Here is a 24,714-nt window from a genome sequence, read left to right as displayed (position 1 = left end):
TTGTTTTTTGCCATCGAGTCGGCCCCGACTCATAGTGACCCCTCCTTGGGTTTCCGAGGCAGTATCACTATGGAAGTAGGATTGCCCAACCTTCCTCCCGAGGAGTGGCTGGTGGGTTTGAACCGCCAGCCGTCTGGTTAGCAGGCAAGTGTCTTAGCCACTATGCACAGATGCAATACTGTATGCTCACTCATCTATGCCAAGAAATTCGGAAGACAGTTACTTGGCCAACTGACTGAAAGAGATCCATATTTGTGCCCATTCCAAAGAATGGTGATACAACAGAATGAGGAAATTATCAAATAATACCATTAATATCACATGCAAATAAAATTATACTGAAGATAATTTAAAAATGGTTGCAGCAATACATCAACTAGTAACTGCCAGAAATTCAGGCTGAACTCAGAAGAGGATGTGGAACAAGCAGTATCATTGTTGGTATCAGGTGGAAGATGGACCTTGGCTGAAAGCAGAGAATACCAAAAAGATGTTTACCTATGTTTTATTGGCTATGCATGCAAAGGCATTCAACTGTGTGGCTCATTACAAATTATGGATAGCATTGCAAAGATTTGAAATTCCAGAACATTTCATTGCACTCATGAGGAACTTGTTCATAAGCCAAGAGTCAGCCATTCAAATAGAACAAGAGGATACTGCATGGTTTAAAATCAGGAAAGTTGTGTGTCGGGGTTGTATCTTTACACCATACTTATTTAATTTGTATGCTGAGCAAATAATCCAAGATATTGGACTATAGGAAGAGATATGTGGCATCAGGATTGGAGGAAGATTCATTAACAACCTGCAATATACAGATGACATTACTTGCTTGCTGAAAGCAAAGAGGATTTGAAGCACTTATTGAAGATCAAAGACTACAACCTTCAGTATGGATTATACTTCAACATAAAGAAAACAAAAATCTTCACAAATGGACCAATAAGCAGTGACATGATACATAGAGAAAAGATTGAAGTTGTCAATGGTTTGGTTTTACTTGGATCTACAACACCCTTGGAAGCAGCAATCAAGAAATCAAATGATAAATTGCATTGGACAAATCTGTTGCAAAAGACCTCTTTAAAGTGTTAAAAAGCAAAGATGCTGGATTGAGGACTAAGATATACCTGACGCAAACAATAGTATTTTTAGTCCCCTCATTTGCATGTAAAAGCTGGACAGTGAATATGGAAGACTGAAGAAAAACTGATGCATTTGAATTGTGGTGCTGATGAAGACTATAATAGAGTATATCATGGATTGATAGAAGAATGAATAAATCTGTCTTGGAAGAAATACAGCCAAAATGTTCCTTAGAAGTGAGGATGATGAGACTACTTCTCATATACTTTGGACATATTATTAGGAGGAACCTGTTCCCAGAGAAAGATATCATGCTTGGTACAGTAGAGGGTCAGAGAAAAAGAGGAAGACCCTCAAGGAGATGGCTTGACGCAGTGGCTGTAACAATGCACTCAAATATAGCAACAATTATAAGGATGGTGTGTGACCAAACAGTGTGTTTTGTTCTGTTGTATGTAGGGTCACTATGAGTTGTGAGCAACTGTATGGCACCTAACAACAATGACATCGTACAACATAGAGGCAAGTGTATCATTATGGTGACCTTTAGCAATCTCTGCATCTCCTCCACCCCTTACCACATGTGGGTGGGCACCAGGGTCCAATAAGTGGGAATTAAAGGGCACCAAATTCATCTCAGCTTAAGGAAGAGCATTCTTCTGGTGCAGCCTGGCCTCCTGCTGCATAGGTGGCCTGTTGTTGTTGTTATGTGCCGTCGAGTTGGATCCAACTCATAGCGACCCCTCCTTGGGTTTCCGAGGCAGTATCACTACGGAAGTAGATTGCTCAACCTTTCTTCCGAGGAGTGGCTTTTTGCCTTCTGGTTAGCAAAAAGTACCTTAGGCACTATGCTACCAGAGCTCCTCATAGGTGGCCTAGTAGTGATTAATGGTGGTGTTTAAGGGAAATAGAGTGTCACAGTGAACAGGTGATTCCTGCATTAAGTGGCAGATTTAACCAATTGATGTAATGTTCCTGAAAGCCCTAAGAATGAAGGGCAGAGACATTTTGACCTCTGTTTTTTTTTACCATCCTACCAGAAGGCAGAGAGGAAAAGGTGTTTAAACTGTAACAGAGAGAGTGGAGATTTGGTACAAGGCAAGATTTCTCTAGAGAATAAACATTTGATCTCAAAAGAGAAGCAGATGAGTGGACGTTGAAGACCCACTTCTTGTTGAAGGCATTGTGCCAGGGCGGGCTCTAGGATGCAGAAGGTGGTGTCCCTGTCCTTGGAAGACAGCCAGCAAAAATAGCCCCACACAGAGACATGTCTCTGATTCGTGCTAGGTAGAATGGTAGGGAGAGGATGGGCAGGAGGAAAAGTTTCCAAGTGAGAATCTCTAGAATTTGCACCTGGAGCAGCATGTTGCTGGATAGGAGGGACAGGCGGGATGTTCTCAGAGGTACCGCACTTAGGAACGTCTGCCAGCCTGAGAGCCTAGAGTCCCTTCCTCCAGGGAGAGCCCTTTGCTGATTCCATACCAACGAGTTTGTGTGCACCTCTGGGGAGCCCCTGAGGAGTGGTTGTGGCCAGGTTGCTGAGCCTAGCCTGGGACTCGCAGTCTCCTGCCTTGCAGTTCTACCTGCCAGCCATTTTGCTCTAAGACTGAAAGGGTGAGAGGGTGGCCAGGCTGGGGTTGAGAGGGTGTAGAGTTTTGTGCTTTTTGATGGAGTTTTCTTCCCCCAGACTGCTCCAGTCACTCATCCTAAAGGGAGCTGGGGAGAGAGACCTGTGTCTGGGGGCCATGGTGTGTTGGTGGGGTTGGGCTGTGATTGATGGGTGTGCTTTAATAGGGGTGGGTGAGAGCAGGATCTTGACCCCCATATGGGTGGTTTGTTGTTCCTTACCCTCTTTGTCCCCAAGGCAGGCATGTGTGCCTTGACCCAAGGGTCTGCTGGGAGTGAAGAGAAAAGAGGCATTTTCTAGGCTTGGGGATCTGGATCCAGGATCCTCTCTCTTTAAGTATCTTCTTCATTTGGTGAGCATAGGAGCTGAGTGGTAGTGGGAACATTGGGCAGGGGGGAAGTAGATGAGATTTTTTTAAACTCATCTTCCTAATCTTTAAGTAGTAGGGATGAGACTGAGAAGTGGGAAGAAGCTTGTTGAGGGGAGAAGATGAATATGTAAGAGTTGTTTGTATCTGGAGCAGCTAGGGGTCAAGGAATGGAGGTCTTGGGATCTTAAAGCAAAGACTGAGGGACTGAAGGGAGCTCTGGTGGTGCAGTGCCTAAAGCATTTGACTGCTCACCAGAAGGCTGGCAATTCAAACCCACCAGCCACTCCCTGGAAGGAAGGTTGGGCAATCTACTTCAGTAGTAATACTGCCTCGGAAACCCAAGGAGAGGTGTCTATGAGTCGGTTCCAACTCCAAGGCAACAAGTTTGTTTACTTTTTTTTTTTTTCCTGGAGGGACTGGCTGTGAGGAAGGAGACGGGTTGGCAGCAGAAAACGAGGCCACTGGTGGGCCCAGCTCAAGACAAGTTCCCATGACACCAACATCTAACTGCTAAAAATTGGAATGTGGGCCCCCTTTTCTCCTGCGTTGTTTTTTCTGGCCTCTGTGTCCTGGGAAAGCCAGAAGCTCCAGTTTCAGAGGCTGCCCCTGCCCATACCTCTCATGTCAGCCATGCACTGTAGATAAGGTAGGGGGAGCAGGGCCCTCCCTACTGGGAGGGCCCTTGGAGTGGAGAGCTGAGGGCAGTGCTCTCCATTATCTTTGGGGGAGGGCAGGCTTATTGCCCTGAACGATTTCTTGAGGGGGCCTGCCCTGAAGCCAGGATCTGTGTGTGGGAGACCCTGGGAGGCCCTTTGTGACACCCAGAGTTGTTGCTCCTGCTGCTTTTGTGGCCAGGTCTCCAGCCCTTGTCTCTTCAGTGGGGATGCTTTCAGTGCTGGCCCCCCAGTGCCCTTGGTGAGTGGTGTCGCCTGCCAGGTGCCGTGCTGTGTAGATACTGACAGTAGACATCCTAACTGGTTTCTTATTTTCCTCCTTGGCCATTTATGTTGCTCCTCCAAAAAATGAGAGGGGTGGGTTCACCTTGACTGATTGATGACAGCCCATCTCATTACCTCCTGGTTTTGCAGTGGCCGTAGAAGCATTCTGAGTTAAGATTCTAGGAACCCAGCATGGTTCTGTCACTGTTGGCTTTGTTCCCCTAAGTACGTGGGCCTCACTTGTCTTTGGTCTCTTTATCCCTTCTAAGGAAGCTAGTATTTTCTTTCCTCTTTCTGCCTTTAGAGGGGCTTTCTGATGGGTTCTTTAGGCTTAAGCCCTGTGTGGAGTAGAATCTTCAGCTTGGTGTAGTGGAAAGAACACTAGATTAGGTTTGAATCCTGGTTGCAAAATGGGATTATTGCTTTCCAGGGCGGATTTGAGAATTGCATTATCTCTTCCCAGAATCTTCTCCTTGGGGGTACCTAATAATGTTAGGGGTCGGGGGTCTTTCTTCTGTCCCCTGTCCTGGATGCCTGAGTTCAGCCCATGTTGTGTGTATGGTTGTCCATCCCGCCAAGGTGGGGAGGGGTGGTATTCAGCAGGAGCGTTTCCAGTCTTGGCATTAACCAGGAGGCTCATGGTTTTGTCTCCCTCCACAGCCTGGACGTGTCTCCTCAGGTAGAACCTGACCCAGCTGCTCTTCCTCACCACCTCCCCTGCTCCCCCTGTGCTCCGGCCCCCATCACTCCTGCTCCCACCGCTGCTCCCATGCTAAGCACTAACCTTTTTGCAGCGGCCTCCCCTGCTGCTGCCACTGCTGCCTCCACCATCGCCATCCCTGAAGCCACCCCTGAAGCCATCCCTGAAGCCATCCCATCTGGATTCTCAGGTTTCACCAACCCGTTCCTCTCCTCCTTGCAGAGCAGCCCCTTCTTCAATGAGCTCGTAGCACTCAAAATACTAAACTGTCCTTCACCTGCTCCCTCTCTCCCCAGTGCCTCGAAGGCCAGCCCCACTCCCCTGGCCTCCCCAGGGAAAGCCCTGACTGATTGGGACGACACCTTCAACGTCTTTGCTGCCAGCAGGCTGTGTCCAGAGGCCAGGAGTGAGATCCTGGCTCCTGCAGGAGTGGGGCTGGAGGTGACTGGGCTGCAGACCCCAGGCTCCAGGGCCATGACAGTGAAGGCAACTGAGCCTCGGGGAGACCGTGAGGGAGGAGGAAGAAATGGGAGCAGCGTGTGGTTGGAGCCCATAATGCCTGTGGACTTGGGACTGGACCATCAGAATACAAGTGCATCTGACCTGGGGCCCCTCGGGTTGGTAGAGGCCAGCCTGCCCTACACATCAACCCAGCTGTACCTCAAAGCCTCAAATACAGAGCCAGACAGGGAGCCACTGGCCCCAGGAGGAATTGCAGGGCAGAGTCCAGCAAACAGTACGACGTCTCTGTTCAGCTCGCCAGAAGTGATCAGTGTGTGGGAGAGGCTGCCTGGCCCAGATGACACCCCGGAGGGCCAAGACAAGGAGGCCTCTGGAGGTGAAAGCCAGCTTTTCCATGAGCTTAATACAGTCAGTGATTCCTGGCCTTGGGATGTAGTTACCATTTCTCCTGCAGCTGAGTCGTCCTCACCAGTTCTGCAGGGAGAGTCTGATGAACTGCCCCCTCACCAGATGCAGCCAGAATCGCCAGAAACCGTGAGCCCCAAGGGGAGTGAAAGGCTGTGCCCACAGGAGTCAGAACCAGAGCCTGAACCCGAGAGGGTGTTGGAGGAGGGGTTGCAGCCCAGCATGCCACCTCCCAAGCCACCCCGTCTCTTCATACCTGGAATTTCCCGAGAGGAAGAGGAGGAGGAAGAGGAGGCAAAAGAGAATGCTGCAGGGAGGTTAAGTAACTGGGGTCCAGAAACAAGAGAAGATGCCTTCTCAAGCACACTAGTTCTTGGTCCCCAGGAGGCCAAGAAGGAGGGAGAAAAGCCAAAGTCGGAGTGTGATGGCCATTCTTCTGAGACCCTGCTCAGTGAACAAGCCCGGGAAGATGCCATCGTGGAGGATGCCAGCCCTGCTGTGCCAGAGTCCTGCCTGTCTCTGGCCACTAGCTGTCCTCAGGATCCTGCCCCCACATCTTACTACTCAGAGAGCTTGGCTCTTCAGAGTCAGCTGATCTGGGGGGCTCCAGAGAGAGAAGACATCCATGTGGCTCCTGAGCCCCAGAGCCAGGAACTAGCAGGAGAGAGGCTTAGGCCCCTGTCAGTCAGCTCCCAACAGACTGACTTGGGGGCCTCTGAGGAGGATAACTTGAACCCCTTCTTGTCTCAAGGGAGCCGAGATCCCCCCAGCTTTCCTTCCACATCCCCTCCAGGGTCCATGGAATCTTCCATCCACTCTGGTCCGGAAGAGCTACCCACCCCTCCAGAGCCTACATTTCTACCACCCCCTCTCCCACCCTGGGCCAGCCACCTCCACAGGGAGGTCAGCCCTCAGTACTCTTCCTTGCCTGGAGCCTCGCCCCTGGGCTCTTCCTCCCCACCCTTGGGGGAGCCAGCCTCACCCCCAGGACCCTTTGAGCCCTCCCCCACTGAGGGCTCTCCCACCCCACTTGGGGAGGACCACGCTGCAGCCACCCCAGCCTCCCTGCTTGTGCTTCTGCCCTTGGAGACACGACCAGTTGAGAAGCCACAGCCCAGTCCCAGGTGAGCTCCCCATCCCCAAGAACTTTTCCCAGGAAGAAGGGGCTGGAGCAGGGGTGAAACCTTGAAAGAGGTTAGGGTGTTGACATTCCAGCTTCCTCCTTTCTGAAGGCAGGCAAGGGTCTCCACCTTGGAGGCAGGACGATGGAGGCTTTGACAGCAGGAGCTTTCTGTGGTTCCAGCTCAAACGTCTTCCTCCTTGGGATCCTAAGCAAGGAGGATGCCTCTAAGAAGGGCCACAGTGCCCCAGAAGTGTGGGGTTTGGAGAATGACCAGAGGAGTTGCAGGGGATAGAGAATGCAGCTGGGGAAGAGCTGCTGTGGCCCCTCTGGTGTTCAGGCACTCACTGTCCAAGGACTGGCTGGCTGTGGGCTGCCTAGAGTGAGGCCACCTGCATGAAGCTTATCAGCTAGAGGCCATGTTCCAGAGCCTGATTCACTTCTCAGACAGGCCCTGGCAGAGCAGGAGAACAGGCTAAACATGGAGCCCTGGAGCATAGGCCCTGCCTGGCTCTTTGCAAATTCTTGTACAGACGGGCTCAGGGAGCAGACTAGGGAAGGCAGAGAGCCAGAGGAAGTACCAGTGGTTAGGCCAGAAAGGAAAGTTGAAAACACCTTTAGAGAGGGAAAAGAAAACAAAGCCTGAAATACATTCTATATAGGTGACCCTCAGATAAAAAAAAGGCTATCTGACTGCATCAGGTGCTTTATTAGGTTGTGTTTTGTCCCTTTCAGGGAGTTGGTCCTGATGCTTTTAGAACTGTGTTGAGTGGATAGTGGATGCCTGTGTGAGTGACTGTGGACACTGTGGCATTGGTCTGATTTGGAAGAAGTATGAGTCTGTGACTTCTTCAAGTGGCTGGTGAGGGGTGACCAGAGCTAAGGTCTGCAGACACAGGTCTGGGAGGTAATGGGATGTGACTTGGTAGGGGCAGCAAAGCCCAGAGGGATGATAATGCTCTGGAGTGGAGAAGGGTGGGGAGCCAAGCTGGCTGCTAGCCCTGATGACCAGAGCACAGCGTGGGTTTGGAGAGCAGGGCAGACTCTGTGAGGTCCCCTGCCCGCCCCCCCAGCACTTGCTGGCTCATACACTGAGTCATCCAGATGTACTGAGCATCTACACTGAACAGAGGTGAAACACATAGTCCCTGTTACATTCCCAAGGCATTCCCAGTCCAGGGAGGAGACAGAAGTGAACTTGGAAGGGAACCCCCAAGGCAGCCAGTGCTGATATATGAGAAGAGGGCAGGAGGGGAGTACCTGGGGTACCCTCAAGCTTGTGTTCCAGTAGCTGGTGGTGGTACTGTTCCTGAGGTGAGGGGTAGGAGGAGGGACCTGGTGAGTATGGCTTCCTTGTGGTGTGTGCAGCTGAGTCTTCTGTACCCCAGCACCACTTCTAATTATACTTGCCATTCTTTAAATTTTATTCTCTTCAGAGCTGACTTCATGTCTGTACTTGGTGTGATTTTTACACCAGTCCCAAATAGTTGTTGTTGTTGTTATGTGCCGTCGAGTCAGCCCTGACTTGTAGCGACCCCTCCTTGAGTTTCCGAGGCAGTATCACTACGGAAGTAGGATTGCCCAACCTTCCTTCCGAGGAGTGGCTGGTGGGTTTGAACTGCCAGCCTTCTGGTTAGCAGTCACGTGCCTTAGCCACTATGCTAATAGAGCGATCCCTATTTCTCAGATGAGAAAATGGGGTCAACAAGAGCTGCAGCATCCCTCATTGTACGAGGGCGATTAGACCCAGAGTCTAAGATTCCTGGCTCCTTATTCAGGGTGCGTTTATGCCACACTGGCCGTCCCTCACCCCTGCACAACCCATAGGTAGCAATAGAGCTGTTTTCATACTCCTATCCTTAATACAAACTCCTAGGTGGGAGGAAGGGACAGAATTACATTCTTTTCCCTGCTGTCGGTCCCAAACTGGGCCACGCCTCCTGATTTGTGAGGAACCCACAGTTCTGTCTTGAGTTACAGAGCTGGCTTCTCTGGATCCTGGGTAAGCTTTCCTTCAGTGGAGCTCAGGGCCTTAGAGTAAGCCGATTTGCTTGCTGTCCCTGAATGGTGAATTTCCTCTGTGAAGTAGGTGTACATTTGCAAGAGACACCCTAGAAACAGGTCAGTTGATTTGAGGGCACAATGCTTGGGTAATTGTCACAGGTACAGGGTTCTGGAGGATCCCAGAAGAGGGTCACTGTAGTTGATCTAGGACAATCCAGGAGGATTCCTGGAGGAGGTGGCTAGATTGTGTAAGGTTTGTGTTTTCTTACCTTGATCCCACCCAAATGAGAGTTGTTAAAGGACTTTTGATCCTTAGAGAGGCCCAAGATTATTATCCAGCTTCAGAATGGGGAACTGGTTGGAGGTAGGCAAGACTAGCATGGAGGAGAGGCTTTGCCACTGAGGCTGGAAGGAAGGTTTAGCTAGCACTGGCTTGGAGAGGAGAGGACAATTTGAGAGAAGGTAGAAAAGTAGCAGGGTTTGACTGTTAGCATTGAGGCTAAAGGAAAGGAGTCAGAGAAGCTTTAGGTTTCTGATTGGAGCCATGTCAGCTAATGGTACCACCCACAGCCATGGGGACACAGGAGGAAGGGCAGGCAGGGAGGAGAATGTGACACCCCTGAGGTGGCCCGCAGGTGGAAAGGGAGAGCTCACAATTATCTATGTGGGTCTAGAGCTCAGGGGTAAGATCTGCGGAGGAGGTGGAGATCAGGAAGTGGTAGGAACCAAGGAGGTGGAGAGGAGAGACCACAAGGGCAGACTAGCAACTGAGACTGAGAAAGGGCTGTCAGGTCAGAAAACCAGAGTGATGTCATGTAAACAAAGGTGGAAAAGAGAACAGCTTGAAAGAAGGAATGAATAGTTGTTGAGTGTCAGCTCCACAGAGGAGTCAGTGAGGTGAACACCAGCAGGTTTTGGTGACCTCAGCAGGAACACTTTTGGTGGCTGGTAGGGGATGATGTCTTTGTTTAATGGGCTGAGCAGTCAATGAAAGGTAAGAAATGAGAGACAGAATGGAGTCCACATACTGTGTGAAAGCTTGTGTGAGAAAGGAGAGAAAGTAACAACTGAGGGTGGTAACTAGAATGAGTATACACGGTCATGGAAGGGTTTCTCAGGCTTGTTTAAATACTGATGGGAAGCAACTGGTAGGGAGTGAGATAGGTGGCCCACCTTCCTGGTTTGCCCAGGTGATTCAGGGTTTTACTGTTGAAAGTCCTATGGCCTGGGAAACGCCACAATTCTAAGGATGGTTGGTCACCCTAGAGAACATTTACAGTATAGAAGAGGAGGGAGGGGAGATAGAGGGAGGAGGTATCTCTGTCAAAGACTGGGTGTAGGTGCAGAAGACGTCTGTAGGATGGCCTCTGCTTTCTCTGTGAAGGGGCAGGGTCATCGGAGAGAGTGAACTGGGCAGGTGGTGAGGGTTGAGGAGGATTGTGAAGGAAGGGAGAAGTATTGCTGAAGAGTGCTGTGTACAGCTGCCCTGGAAATCTTAATTATAGGAGTAGCCACCGCCAAGTAGACTGGCTTTTGCTAGCAGATTTGGAAGCTCTGCAGAGAAGGTGGCCCTACTTTTTCTTGTGTTTCTCATCCCGCCCCATGAATCATCTCTCGTCTGCCTTCACAGTCCCCACCCTGTGAAGCCCCTCAGTGCTGCCTCTGTGGAGGGTAGCCCTGACAGGAAGCCTCCTCGCTCCAGTCTGAGCACAGCCCTGAGCAGCGGTCTGGAGAAGCTCAAAACAGTCACATCTGGCAGTGTTCAGCCTGTGGCTCCCGCCCCCCAGGTTGGCCAGGCTGTGGAAGCCAAGAAGCTGAAGGTAAGGCTCTGCAGGATTCTGAGGGGCATCAGACCAAAACCTGTGGTGCTGTGGGGAGAGCCCTGGGGAGGGTGCAGGGGAGGTTGGAGCAAGGAGGAGGCTTTAGGACACTCCAGAAGTCTTGAAGCCAATCAGCCATCTCTGGCATTGGAGACAGAGGCAGCTCTGGGAACCAGTGGTGATGGAACTGGGGTGGTGGCTAGCAGGCTCAGGGCTGCCCTGGGACTGCCCTTCTCACTCTCCGTCTGGCTTCAGGACTCAGGTGTGCTGGACCAGTCGGCCAAGTACTACCACCTGACGCACGATGAGCTGATTGGCCTGCTCCTGCAGCGGGAGCGGGAGCTGAGTCTGCGGGATGAGCATGTGCAGGAGCTGGAGAGCTACATTGACCGGCTGCTGGTGCGCATCATGGAGACTTCACCCACACTGCTGCAGATTCCCACTGTTCCCCCCAAGTAACCCTTCCTCCCTACCCCTGGGAGGGCTGGCATGGACCCCAAACAGGGCTCAGCCCTCCTCCCTTCTGCTGAGCGCACTCTACTCTGGGGCAGGGTGCAGTGTCCTCATCACCCCTTGCTTCCCTCTCCCTCCTGCCTTGACCAGAGCTGCTGGAAGGATGCCCTTTGGGCTCTGGTTAGAGGGCACCAGGTTCCATGTACAACTTGTATATCTCCAGGAGCCCTGGGTCCTTCCCACCTGCCTATTTTCATACCCCTTAGCTTTGAGAGCTTCAGGGAGTTGAAACAAGGAATTTAATCTTCAAGCTGGAGCAGTGTGACATGGTATCTGGGGTGAGACTGGTTGTTGACACACACTTGATGTCCCCCAAGGATGCTCAGCCACTTCTTCCCACCACCAAACCCTCACCTTCATCTCCCTTCAGCCCCAGGATGGGCTCCCAGTGTTACAGGGCTGGGGCAGGGACCAAGCTGCCCATTTGTTTGTGATGTCTGGGCAACCAGGCCACCTACTCTTCAGCCTCGCATACATTCTAGTGCAGGCAAGTAACCTGCGAGGTCAAGTCTAGTCTCTCCCCTGTCCTGAGTCTGTTTCTGTTACTAGTTGTTTGAGGAGCAAGAGTAGTGCGGATGATGTGCGCTCTGCAGGCTCCTCCCTGCCTCTTCAGACCTTCCATTGAGTGTCATGTGGGCATGTGTGAGTTTAGGGGCAAGTGGGGTGAGAGCCCCTTCTGACTGTTTGAGTTCTCACTCACTCCAGGGTGTGGGCCCCTCCGTGGCTCAGAGCTTTGGGCTGCTTATATTTTTGCGTTCAAGCCTCAGTCTCTGTTGTTGTTGTTGCCCATCCAGATGCCCAAACTCTGTGCTACTGCAGGGTTTGAAATTTTGGAATCAGTTAAAATGTGCCTTTTGTGAGAGGGGTCAGGAGCCCCTCCTATTTGGCATTCCCTCCCCTCCCTGTTGAGCACACTGTGGGCATGAATCTGTCAGGGCTCAGGAATGGGAGTGGAGGATAGAGGCAACACTGTGTACTCTCTTCCCCTCCCCTTTGAGTTAATTCCATTTAAGAGTCTGGCTAAGCTGTTGCAGCTCTCTCAACCTCCCTGCCTTCTTCCCCTGCTTCTTCAGCCCAATTAAGAGAGTCCTGGGATAAAAGCTACATTCTGGAAGTGGGAGGTCCCACTCTGCCTTTGGGAGACAGACCTATACCTAGGAAGACCTTTTGTTGCCCTCCCATCCATCCACTGAGCTGCTGCTGCCCCAGCTGTCTCTCCTGCCCCTTGGCCTTGCCTGCCTTACCTGCAGTGCCCTTTGAAATTAAGTGTCAGTCCTTTGGCCTAGTCCCCTGTTTGCTTGCAGAAAGCATGCCAGGCTTCCCCAGGGCATCTGCAGGCTTGGGGCACCCTATTTTATTAAGTGTGGTGGGCCAAGGAGGTGCTGAAGGAGGATGCTTTGACCCAGTGAGGAAATGAGAGCTCCTCTGGGATCCCCTCTTTGGAGAGGACCCATGGGTCACTTTTACAGCCTTGGGAGGAGGTGTGCTCTGGGTGGGTGATGTCTCTCTTCCTTCAGAATGGAACAGAGGAGCTGTATACAAGGGAGAAAGCCCCGTAAGGACCACTCATCAAAGCTGAGAAAAATACAGGTGCCCAGGACTTCAGTCATGTGTTTTGGGGAGCCATTGGGGATTGGAAAAGTGTCTCTACTGGAGGGGTCACTCTCCTGCTAGGCATCCCCTTACCAGGCATACTTCCATATTCCTACTGTAAGATTAAGAAGGCTGAGGTACTCTACTCAGCCCCAGCCCTCTGATTTTCCAGATATTTTGGACCATGGGCCTGCAGCATGCCCAGGGCAGGGATGTCTTCCTAAAAGATTTTGACTTGAAGCTCAAGGTTCTTGTTTAGTGTATCTGTTCCTGGCTTCAAGTTGGAAGAGAGCTAAAAGTGGGGTGGGGGGGGGGGGGGGGGTGAGGAGAGGAGAGGAGAGGAGCAGGCATAGATCTGCTTTGCTGTTTGTCTTCCTGGTTGTAACTCCTGTTTCTAAAGAGCTTGTTCTTCATGTTTTGAGCACTTTATGAAGAATAAAAAGTTCACATACTGCAGGTGGCTCTGTTGTGTTCCTGTTTTGGAATAAGCAAGTGAGAGAGGCTTCTAGTGGGGGTGGGGGTGGGGTAATGAACCACCAAAAACCCAACCCAACCCAACCTAAGTCAATTCTGGCTCATAGCGACCCTGTAGATCAGAGTAGAACTCCATACTCTTCCAAGGCTGCAAATCTTCACAGGAAGACTGCCTCGCCTTTTTTCTGCAAAGTGTCTGGTGGGTTCAAACCACTGCCCTTTTGGTTAGCAGCCTGATGCTTTAACCACTCACTGCTCCACCAGAGCTCCTATGGAGGAAGGCAGCCTTAAATCAAGATGGGGAAGTTCTTGACTGACACCACCCCTGCCCTAACATCAGGGGCAGCACACAGTGTTGTCCAGGAGACTATATTCAGGTTTTTCTCACTCTCAAGATACACAGATATATTGGCCATCTATTTATGGGTACATTTGTTGGGTACTGTGGGAGAATATAGAAGACATAAGATGTGATTCCTATTCTCAAATGACTTAGTCTAGTAGGGGAAGAGAAAAATCCAATATAGTAATTGTTTTTATGGCTAGCTGGAATTTCAATCCAGCTTTAAGAAAAGTATGTTTCTGTGGTTCAGCCATTAGTGGATGAGGAACTCACACTACTACAGATCATGTGGTGCCCAAAAACATGAGGAGGCATGAACCACCCTGCACCTTACCATGAGATTAAGGTAACCCAAAGTGAGATTCGCTAGGGGTAAGACCAAGTATTTCTCTGTCCTCATTGAAGTAGAAAGCTGTCCTATCCTGTCTGGCTCATTGACCGGATAGTTCAGGTGAAGATCTTCAACTCTGTTCTGCTCAAGTGTGTTTTCACTATTGGTACTGGCAGCACCTTACTCTACAATATGCAGAACTCATCTAAATCCTTGTATAAAGTGCTTGATGAGTGCTACTGAGCCCTCCACCCCCACTTCTCTTCCTGCTCAGGAATTAGGCTGGAGAGGGAGATCCGTCTTGGTTGGCCAAAGCAGTTGGAGGCTGCCAGAGTTCCTAAGACTCCACGGTTTAACTCACAAATACTTCAGTCCCTACTGTGAATGCCCCTAAACCTGGCCCTGAGGACTTAACAGTGAATCAAAATCACAGCCCCTGCTCTTAACAGTGTTGTTATGTGCCGACGAGTTGGACCCGACTCATAGCCACCCCTCCATGGGTTTCCGAGGCAGTATCACTATGGAAGTAGATTGCCCAACCTTCCTTCCAAGGAGTGGCTGGTGGGTTTGAACCACCAGCCTTCTGGTTAGCAGTCAAGTGCCTTAGGCACTACACTACCAGTTCTTAACAGTAGGAAAGATACATACAAAACCATAAATATAAATGTAAACCAAAAAACAAACTCAACTGCCATCGAGTAGTTTCCAACTCATAGCGACCCCCATTGGGTTTCCAAGGCTGTAATTATTTACCGAAGTAGATCACCTAGTCTTCTGTGGAGCAGTTGGTGGGTTTGAACCACTTTGTTAGCAGTCAAGTGCCTTATCCACTACACCACCAGAGCTCCTTAATATTAATGCAGAAACCAAAGCCAAACTCACTGTGGTGGAGTGGATTCCACTCATAGTGACCTCTCCTTTGGTTTCCCCGGCTGCCCAGCCATCCTTTCCAGGATTGTCTAGTGGGTTTGAACCACCAGCCTTCTGGTTAGCAGTCAAATGCCTTGGGCACTACGCCACCGGTGATCAGGCTGACAAGGCTGGAGGTTCAAACCCACCAGCCACTCCTCGGAAGGAAGGTTGGGCAATCTACTTAGGTAGTGTGACTGCCTCGGAAACCCAAGGAAGGGTCACTATGAGTCGGGGCCCACTCCACGGCACAAAACAACAACAACCAGAATATGTAACGAATTTTGTGGACGTAGGGCGGTGGATCTAGTGAAATACAATGTTTAGGCCGAAGCCAGAAAGAAAGCAAGCGTTAGGGTAAGATAAAAAGTTAATAGTCTTCTAGGCAAAGGGTACAGAATGTTCAAGGGCCGGCATTGGATGCTCCAGAAACTGAGAGTCTGGGTGATTGGAGAGTATAGGGGGCCGGGTGACGGCAGATGAACCTGCACGAAACCATCGCAGTGCAAGTAACTCCTTGCAGAAAGCCTTCCGAGATTAACCTTACTCTGCCTTGTTCGTCTGGCCCCCTATCAGGCCCGCTTGGATCGGGGGGCCCTTCTGGGCTACAGCTTCGAGAATGACGTCTATGGCAACAACTCCAACTTCTAGGGGCAGGTGAGCAGCGAGGGGTCTGCTCCGTGGCCCTCTGTCGAGATCTTAGAGTTGCAAGTGCACACCCTTTCCGGACTGCCAGATCCAGCAAAACTGGGGGCGGAAACCGAGACCTCGCCGGTGCAGATCCATCTCTCCGCAGTTCGGGATCGTCAAGCTCCGTGACATGAAAAACTACACTCCCCACAACCCCTTGCGCTTCCTGCTCGCTGCGGTTGCTTATGGCCAATCGGGAGCGGCAGCTGTGGCGGGGGCCGAGGAGGGACATTTTAAAAGGGCCGGAGATTGCGGGCGTCATTGGCCATGGCGGATACAGCGACTACAGCATCGGCGGCAGCGGCTAGTGCCGCGAACACCTCGAGTGATGCACCTCCTTTCCAGCTGGGCAAGCCTCGCTTTCAGCAGGTGAGGACCGAGGTGTGGGCTAAGGGTCGGCGGGTGGCACAGTGAAGGCGAGCAAACTCCTTTCAAAGTCCCTTTAGCCCTAGGGTCTCCGACCCGCAGCCACTAGAGCTTGCAGCTACTGCCTGGGGGAACTGCAGCCACAGCCGTCCCTTTCTTATTGGTCAGTGGTGTGGCGAGGACTCCCACCTTGGTTCTCTATTGGCGTGTGGCGCCGTCACTCCCTGGCTACCTGCACCCTGTAGCCGTTACAGCCCGAGGCGCTCTGTGATTGGCCCCTGCTGGCGGGGCCGGGATTCCGGGCTCCCGAGTCAGAGAAGCTTCTGTAGGGTCGCTGTGTGCTGTGCGTCTGCTCACTGTGGGCGTAAAGTTCGAGTACAGCTTTGGAAGAGAAGTTGGCGTGGCTGAGACGCCTTGTAACTTTTTCCTCTCAATACGGACTGACATTCTTTCCGAGCTACTTACTGGTGGAACCGTGGGGCAGCATCTGCGCCTAGCGGTCATGCTCCTAGCCTTCGACCCCAAGTAGGGTCCACAGAGGGTGGTGGGTCAGGGCCATGTCCTTAGGGGTGCCAGTGGTCGAGCGTCCCGTCCCCTCCGGCTTAGGATTCCCTGACGCAGCCAGTCGGCCATGTGGCACCCTGCCGGGGAAGGAGCTAGCTGGATGTACCGGGAGAGCCCTGGGTGCGGAGGAAACGCTGTGTCATTCCTGGGCCACCGGCCGGCCCCTCGGAGGGTCCGCGGCCGGGAGTCCGCCCAGCCTAGACCCGCTCAGGCTCTTCAGGGCACAGTAACAGTGGTCCTTCCTCCGGGACCCCCGACAGGGCGTCACTAACGAAGACAGGGATGGACTCTGCAGCCAGGAAGTGCTGCTCCGGCCAGGGAGCCAGGAGGCCGGGAGGAAGGTTCCCGGAACCTCGGATACTCGCAGCTTCCAGCGCTGAGGAAATGGACTTCATTAGGAAAAGGGCAAAAGAGATGCGTCTGAGTGAGCCGAGGGCTTTACTGGGGCTGGGTGGCAGCGGAAGCGAACAGAAGGAAGTTTACTGGAAGAGAAGAAATTGTGCAAAGGTCGGTGCGACGGTGTGTGTGTGTGTGTGTGTGTGTGTGTAGGGGGGGAGGGAATTCGAGCGAAGTGGTGCCCGGAGCTTCAGTAATAAAGAGCTGCGCTCCAGAGCCTTCTGAGAAAATGGCCTGCTGTTTTAAAATAGAACTTTAATTTCTTTTAAAAAGAAACTGCCTCAGCATGTAGGCATCTGAGTTGAGACTGGAATCTTCCCGCCAGTGTAGGTTGCCACCAAGGGCCATACTGTCAAGCCCTCTCCCCCCCCCCCCCCCCGGCCCCCTCCCCCCCCCCCCCCCCGCCTCGACTTACTTGAGTGAACCTTCGTTGGCACCCCCTCCATCCCACCCTCCAGACATTCTCATTCTTCAAGGCTCAGTAAGGTCCCCCTCTTTAGGAAAACTCTGCCTTCTTCCCTCATGAGTTAACCCCCACGTCCTATCAGGTTGCAGTCCACCTCTTTCGCCACCCTAAGTGAGAGCCTCTTAGCCCAGGCTTTACTTAAAGTTTGCTTTGTGGTCCTCTAATTATTTGCTGTTTGGTTACTGGGTCTCCTCAACCCCAGTATATACCTTTTGAGAGAAACGACTGGTCTGGCCCTTCCCTTGTGGGGGTCTTTCCTTGGGATAGGCACATAGATGTACTGAGTAAAGATTTGTGGGTTAGGGCTGCTCTTCCAGTGCTTGTTACCTGTGCATGACATTTGGGACATTCAGTTACCAACAAACATTTACAGAGGACCTCCTGATAGCTTTAAAAAAATGCAGATTTGAGGCTACTCTGCTTCTGCAGCCACTGCTGCTACCTACTTTGGGCACTGCTCTTTGTTGTATTTGTTGTATTTGCTTTTGAAGTTCCCCCTTTCCAGCATAGTGACCAGCATAAAGCATAGTGCATGTGATTCATCCATGTTAAGGAACTTCTCTTTACCTCAAACCTGCTCCTCCCACAGTGCTCCTTGGCTCTGTAAGCAGCCCAACCAGCCACCTAACTGCTGGAGTCAGCAACCTGGTAGTAACTTATATACTTCCCTGCCTCAAAATACAACTGGAGGCCCAGTGATTGCACCTCTTAAACAGCTCTCAAATCTACCCACCTCCACTGCTATAGCCCTAGACCAAACCCCTTTATCTATCTCCTGGACCCCCGCAGAAGCCCCCCAACAGATCCTCTGCTTCCAGTCGGGCCCACATCCAATCCCTTCCTCTTCCACATGGCAGAGTCCCAATAGTGCAGGTCAGATCACATGACTTAACCCCCACTCTCCCTGCTTAAACACCTTTCAGTGGCTTCCCCTACTTCTGAGATAAAGACCTCACTTCTGAAGGTGGCCTCCAAAGCCTGCATGGCCCAGCCCCTTCTGACTGTCTTCCTGGAACTACTTGCCCACTCCCTTGGTCCCACTACACTGGCTGCCTTTTGGCCTCCTGAGCTCATGGTGTTCTTTCTTACAACTGTACCATTTGTGGAGCCCTGGTGACACAGTGTTTAACTTGGCTGCTAACTGAATTGTCAGCAGTTTGAACCTGTGGAAGAAAGATGTGGCAGTCTGCTCTGTAACAATTTATAGCCTTGAAAACCCTATGGGGCAGTTTTGCTCTGTTCTGTAGGGTTGCTATGTGTCAGAATCAATGGCAGTATGTTTGATTTTGGTTTGTTTTGGGCCATTTGCCTGGAACACCATCTCTTCCCCTGCCTCTAATTCTTGTCCTCGTTCCAGCTCATCCCTGATGTCTCCACGTAGTATCACTTCCTCCCAAGGCATTCTCCTACCCATCCCACGTCAAGTTCCTTGATTGTGTCACCTATTTCATTGTATACTGATTTTGGGTAATCATTTTATTGCCTTCTGTCTCCCCTCTCAACCATAGGTTCCATGGAAGCACAAACTGTGTGTTCCTTTACTCCCCTTTGACTCTCCAGGGCTCAGCACAGTGCTGGGCACTTAAGAGATGCTTAATATTTGTTGAATAAATGATTATTCTGCAGATATTTCAGATATGGACTTGAATTCTTTTAAGAGGTTGTGATTGGGGAGGTGGACCAGTGTTTCTCCAAACTGTCCCTTAGGGGTCTTGTAAAATTGCAACTAAGTGAAAACAAGTATGACACTGTAAGGTTCTTCAACCCTGAGAGACCTCAGAGTGGAAGGGTCTCTAAGGAGATACATCTAGACACAGAGATCTGCCATAAAGTATAGGCTTGACACAGGCTCAGCTCGTGTCTCTGGGTCCTGTCCTGAGCCTGGCATACAGTGAGCCTGTGCCCTGTGCTGGCCTGATAGAAGGCTGCTTCTTAATCTAGGAACCAATCCCAGAGCCCATGCCTAGTATACCACCTTTATTTCCCAACTGACACCAAGGTCTTTCCTTACTCCCCAGAGTACCTAATGACCCCTTCTTCCTTTCATCTTTCAAGGGTTCCCTCCCCAGCCCCTCGCTCCCTGCTGCCCTGTACATATACAGATGAAAGGGATGGGGGGAAGAGGACTGAGCAGCATCAGAGGGTGGGGAAGGACAGCCTGCCTTGATAGGCCCATTGGTGACCATTTTTCTAGATGAGGCAGTCTGCATCTGTAAAGATTTACAACCTTGGAAATCATATGTGGGTCACTATGAGGCTAAATTGACTTAATGGCATGAGCTTTTTTGTTTTGGTTTGGTTTTGTTCTAGCCCCTGTTTTATCTTTAAACTCACAGTTCATGCCTTTAACCACTACTCCATCTGCCTAGTGAAAGGCAGAAAGATAAGATAGCACCCAGGCAACCTCTGAGACCTGATTTTACTTTCTCTTCCCCTCTCTTTTCTTCTTATTTCCTTTCCTGACCTGGCTCTTTACTTCTCTTCAGCACCAGACAAGAAACACACACTCATGCTTCAGTCTAGCCAGAAATAAGCATTGTTTATTTATTTTTAAAATAAATGTCCTTGTTCTTTTTGCTAAAATGACTGGCACTATGAGTGTGTTATGTGTGCGCTGGGTTCCAGAATCAACTGCAGCCTATTGCAGCAGAGCAGAAGGTTGCCCAGAGCTCCCTCTGGGGTACAGAGAACTTGCTGGGCAGGAAAATGAGCAGTTCCCTTCAAGGCTGAGAAGTTGTGTGAGCTGAGATGAGAGTCCAGAGGCAGTGGGGAATCTCCTCATACCATTTGCCTGAAAACCAAAAAAAAAAAAAAACCAAAAAAAAAACCCACTACTGCTATCAAGTCGATTCCAACTCACAATGACCCTCATTGGGTTTCTAACACTGTCAGTCTTTATAGAAGTAGATTGCCTCATCTTCCTCCCATAGAGTGGCTGGGGTTTGAACTGCTAACCTTCTGGTTAGCAGCCAAATGTCTTACCCACTGTACCACCAGAGCTCCTGTATTTGCTTAAAGTAAAGCTTTTAAATCAAAGAGCCTTGAAGGTTAGAGCTTTATTGTTTCCTAGGGTGTAGTACCTAAGGCATTTGCTACCTAGAAGGTTGGCGGTTTAAACCTACCAGCCACTCTATGGAAAGAAGATGGGGCAGTCTAATTCCGTAAGGATTTACTGCCTCAGAAACTCAGTAGTGGTCACTATGAGTCAGAATTGACTCAATGGCAGTGAGTGAGACCTAGTTTGGGGCTGGTTTATGCCATGGACAGTGTCAACACCTGCTAGTCCAGTGGCTCTCAATCCAGGCTGCATATTAGAATCACATGGAAAGTTAAAAAAAGAAAAAAAAAGTACTGATGCCTGGAGCCCATTGTAGACCAATAGAATTAGTCTGGGTGGAAGTGATTCCAAGGTGCAGATGAGGTTGCGGACTACTGGGCTACTCCAGCCTTTCTGCCTTTGGGCCATAGGTTCAGTGAGTATTTTATTCCTAATTGGGCAGAGCAACAATTTAGAGGCCCTCAAGGCTTGTATTCCTCTAAGGCCTGCCTGTAGGGAGCGGAGCCAGGCCTGAGGCCAAGCGCTGGAGGTAGGAAGGCAGCTCACTACTGCAGGCCTGCAGCCCTTGCTGAGAATTAGCTGGCTCCCTCTTTAGTGAAGGAAAAGAGAGGGAAGCACTTGGCTGATTCATTCAGTAAAGAAAAAGGGGAGGTAAAAATTCAGTGACATTTTGCTTGGGTAAAGATAGAGCTGAGAGGGGCAGGGACCACAACATACATTTTAAACTATTGAGAAAGTAAAAAGTAACTCAGCTGTAGAAACTACAAATCTTCCTGTCATTCATCAGGTTGGGTGGAAAGACCAAATAAAGCCAAATGCAAAGAAAGGTTTCTTCAAGGACCCATTGCAGTCATAAAATGTCATAACAACTCCCTTCTGTTGTTGTTATGTGCTGTCAAGTCCGACCCAACTCATAATGACCCCACTGTGGGTTTCTGAGACAGTATCACTACGGAAGTACATTGCCCAACCTTCCTTCCAAGGAGTGGCCGGTGGGTTTGAACCACCAGCCTTCTGGTTAGCAGTCAAGTGCCTTAGGTACTATGCTACCAGAATTCCTTCCTTTCTTTTAGTGACCACTTTTTCTTATTCACTGAAAAATCTCATTCTCTAAAATCATAGATTACGAGAAACTTTGCTGTCTGAAGTCATATCGGTAGGAGTGAAACACACTCCTCTTGCCTTTGACTAAGGGGTTTCTGGACATAGCATTCATGTTTATCTTAGCTTTATAGTTTCCAGGGAAGCAAGACCTTGCATCTACCTCTAACTTTAGAACTTTGTCCCCACAGCCCTGCTTTGCTTTGAGCCAATAAAAGCACTGATTGGCTTACGTTTGACTCCACCTTTCACAGTTTGATGAGGTTCCCCAGTTCCTCTGGCGTGTGGCCCTTCTCATTGCAATGAATCAGGAAACCTGACTGTCAGCCAGTAGGTTTGTTCCTGGTAATCTTAGGCTGATTGGACTAGGCCACTGTCATGTGTACTTAGCATCTCCATCTCAAAACCCTTGCTTGAATCTCAGGCCTATATTTCCAAATGTTTATTGAAAAGTTATATGACCAACAGAGAATTTTTATCTTGCTTTCCACTAAATCAACTCTGGCTCTGGTTTCCTTATCCTGGCTAATGAGCATTAACGTCTAACTAGAAATCTGGGAGTTATCCATGATTCTTTGTGCTTCCTCGTTCTCCATAATCAGTCAGCATTGCTGTCTCCCCAGGATGTGGCACAGTGCTGGGTGTACAGTAGATCTTCAATAGCTGTTTGATAAATGAATGAATAGACCATAGAGTCTAGTGCTGTTTCTGATCCCAGCATTCATGTCTTCAAGATTTTCTTATACTCTTTTCTGTTTGGCAAACTCATCCAGCTCCCTGACCCATCTCCTCTTGCTCTGAGAAGGCTTCTCATTTCACTCTAGGTAGAAATTATCTATGTGTCCCCACTGCACTTTGCGATGCCTCGTTAAACACTGATCACAGTGTTTTGTAGTTATTTGTTTACTTATTTGTCTCTCTTGATGTAGTCTGAGCTCCTTGAGGACTTGTTCATTGTGGTATTCCCTGAGCCTAGCTCTGTAGGGATTTGTAGTTGTCTGTGGAGCGAAGAGCTTTAACGGACTCTCTCTCTGGCAGTGGCAGAGAGTGACATAAGAAGGCTGAGCGGAGCTGGGTCAGGACCAAGATAGTGCCAACCTGCAGAGTCAATCAGAGGCTAGAAGTTCCCATTGAACCATCTCCAGGAAGCTGCTTGACTCAGACCATTCTTCTCTCAGTCCACCTCTGCCCTTGCTAATCTTCTTGTCTTCTTGGACTGCTGTCATACTGCTATCCTGTTCAAAGCTTACCCTCCCTTTGATGCCCAGTTTGAGCTCCACCTCCTCTAGGAAGCCTCAAGGCCTGTCGGCTGCCTACCCGCCCACTCATTCATTCCCACGGCAGGCGTATATGTGCAGCTCCTACTAAGTGTGTAACACTAGACCAGGTGCCAACAGGATACAGAAGGAATGTCTGACAGCTCACATCTGTCCTTCAGGGTCTTATAATCATGTAATATACCAATTTGTATTTTAATTTAAATCTGTATTTTAAAATAGAAAATTACCTCTGTATATTATACACAGTGGTAATTTTTTACTTTTAGAAACTATATATTCGTGGTATACAATTCAGAAGCTATAGAAATAAAAATTAGCCATATCCCTGTTACCTAGGGACTATTAACATTTGAATGTTATTTTCCTCTAGCTTCTCTTAAAATAGAAGTTTTCACTTTTTACTTGGAAGCACTCTCAGTTTTACAGATAAGTTGCAAGAATAGTACAGAGAACTTCCATGTACCCTTTGTGTGGATTCACCAATCTAGACATTTTGTTACAGTTCCCTTATTTTCTTTGCCTACTGGGTGTTCATAAAGTCTGTAACATAGCAAATATATATAATATCACCAAGGGTATCTTTAATCTGTAACTAAATAAAGTAATAGTATGCATTTCTGCATTTTATGATCATTCTGTATATTTACACTTTATTTTTTCTTAACCATTTGAGTTTAGTAAACTATGTTCATTCCTGCTCCTTATTCTTTATTACTTCAGTACTTAATAATACTCTTAAGAACAAGGGAATTCTTGTGCCTAATACACAATCTGTGGGGAGACTATTTAAAACCTTATAAATTTCGTCAAACTTTCCACTGATGAGTCTTCCCTGAACCAATCTTGAATACAGTTGTAACTTTTTGACTCACCAACCCATCCATAATTATCAGTGCATCTTCTACTGTAAGGAAGAGTGCTTTGTCCACTATCATTTGTTTGTTTGTCTTTTTATTATCGATAAAGACTCATGTATTCCTATTGTATTCAATGGGTTATTATCCATCATTGCTCTTAATTATATTTATGCTCAAATTGTTCTAGATTTGGCCAGCGGGAGTCCCTTCAAGCTGGCTCCCATGTCCCCTTGACATGTCCCCATCATTTTGGGGGTACTTCACTACTTTATGATACAACAAAATGTATTTTCCCTGCCTCCACCCTACAATCAGCCATTTCTCCCAGGAGCCCTGATTCCTTTTAGTGGGGAATTATATTAGAGACCAGGATCTGGATGCCTTTGGTCTTTTAGCTCTGCATTTAATATCCACCCAGCTCTACTATCTCTTTGCCTATTAAGTTGGGATCATGCTGCTTATTTACATTTCACAAAATTATAAGCATATTTCTATGTTGTCAATGTTGTATGAAAACATGATTTGCATGGTATTCAATCATCTGAATGGACCATCATTATTCCATTTTTATAAATAATGCAGCAGTGAACATCTTTGGCATATACCTCTTACGACTTCTCTGAACATCTGTTTCCTTAAACAAAATTCTTAGAGGTGACATTTTGCCAAGTCAGCAGTATGAGCATCATGTATATATGTCTTAAATAGGGAAGTGGGTTAAGCCATTTGAGTTGTAAGAGGTTAGAGACGTAATGGTTTTAGTTAGGAACAGTGCTGCATCTTGACCTAGCTTGTGAAAGGAGCAGCACTAGGGTGGGTAGAGAGTAGACAGGTGCTGCATGCAAGGGCTGTCATGGAGGACAGAGAGATGGAGGCAGAACAGAGACTTTGGGGTGACCTTGGGCCTGTTGACGAATCTTTATTGGGAAGGGAGAGGAACAGAGGTGGGCTGTTGGGTCTGATGGTCTAGCAAGCAAGGGGAGGGAATGTGGAGGCTTCTGTTTCATCCACCATGTAGAAGATGGTGCTTGGAGGGCTATGAGCCCCAGGAAGGAGTCAGGAGTTTAGTGAAGCATGAACCCCGACCCTCTAACTTGGCATTCTCTCCTCTCTTCTTGCCTAGCTGGCTTTGTCCCCAGGGCAGAAGGCCCAGTGGAGGCGTTGCTTGGTTTCCTTCCTTTGTACTCTAATGCCTGTGGCCTGTTTAGCACAAAGCTCTTCTTTTCCAGAACCCCTGC

General features: G+C 49.3%; 2 protein-coding genes across 2 annotated transcripts in view; both read left to right on the top strand.

The window, feature by feature from the left end:
* Positions 1-10,994, top strand: part of RAB11FIP5 (RAB11 family interacting protein 5) — a 50,655-nt gene extending 39,661 nt beyond the window's left edge. The window contains exons 4-6 of the mRNA XM_042782516.1: positions 4,685-6,715; positions 10,346-10,535; positions 10,791-10,994. Of these exons, the coding sequence (XP_042638450.1) occupies positions 4,685-6,715; positions 10,346-10,535; positions 10,791-10,994 (2,425 nt within the window). The remainder of the gene's footprint in view (positions 1-4,684; positions 6,716-10,345; positions 10,536-10,790) is intronic.
* Positions 10,995-15,655: 4,661 nt separating this feature from the next.
* The window catches only part of SFXN5 (sideroflexin 5), a 144,115-nt gene continuing 135,056 nt past the window's right edge, over positions 15,656-24,714 (top strand). The window contains exon 1 of the mRNA XM_007952605.2: positions 15,656-15,757. Coding sequence (XP_007950796.1) covers positions 15,656-15,757 — 102 coding nt within the window. The remainder of the gene's footprint in view (positions 15,758-24,714) is intronic.

This window comes from Orycteropus afer, unplaced genomic scaffold, assembly GCF_000298275.1.
Source record: "Orycteropus afer afer isolate SDZICR_OR568_19922 unplaced genomic scaffold, OryAfe1.0 scaffold00354, whole genome shotgun sequence".
Taxonomy (NCBI): Eukaryota; Metazoa; Chordata; class Mammalia; order Tubulidentata; family Orycteropodidae; genus Orycteropus; species Orycteropus afer.
The sequence above is the reverse complement of the archived record's forward strand: the minus strand, read 5'-3'. Positions and strand labels throughout refer to the sequence as shown.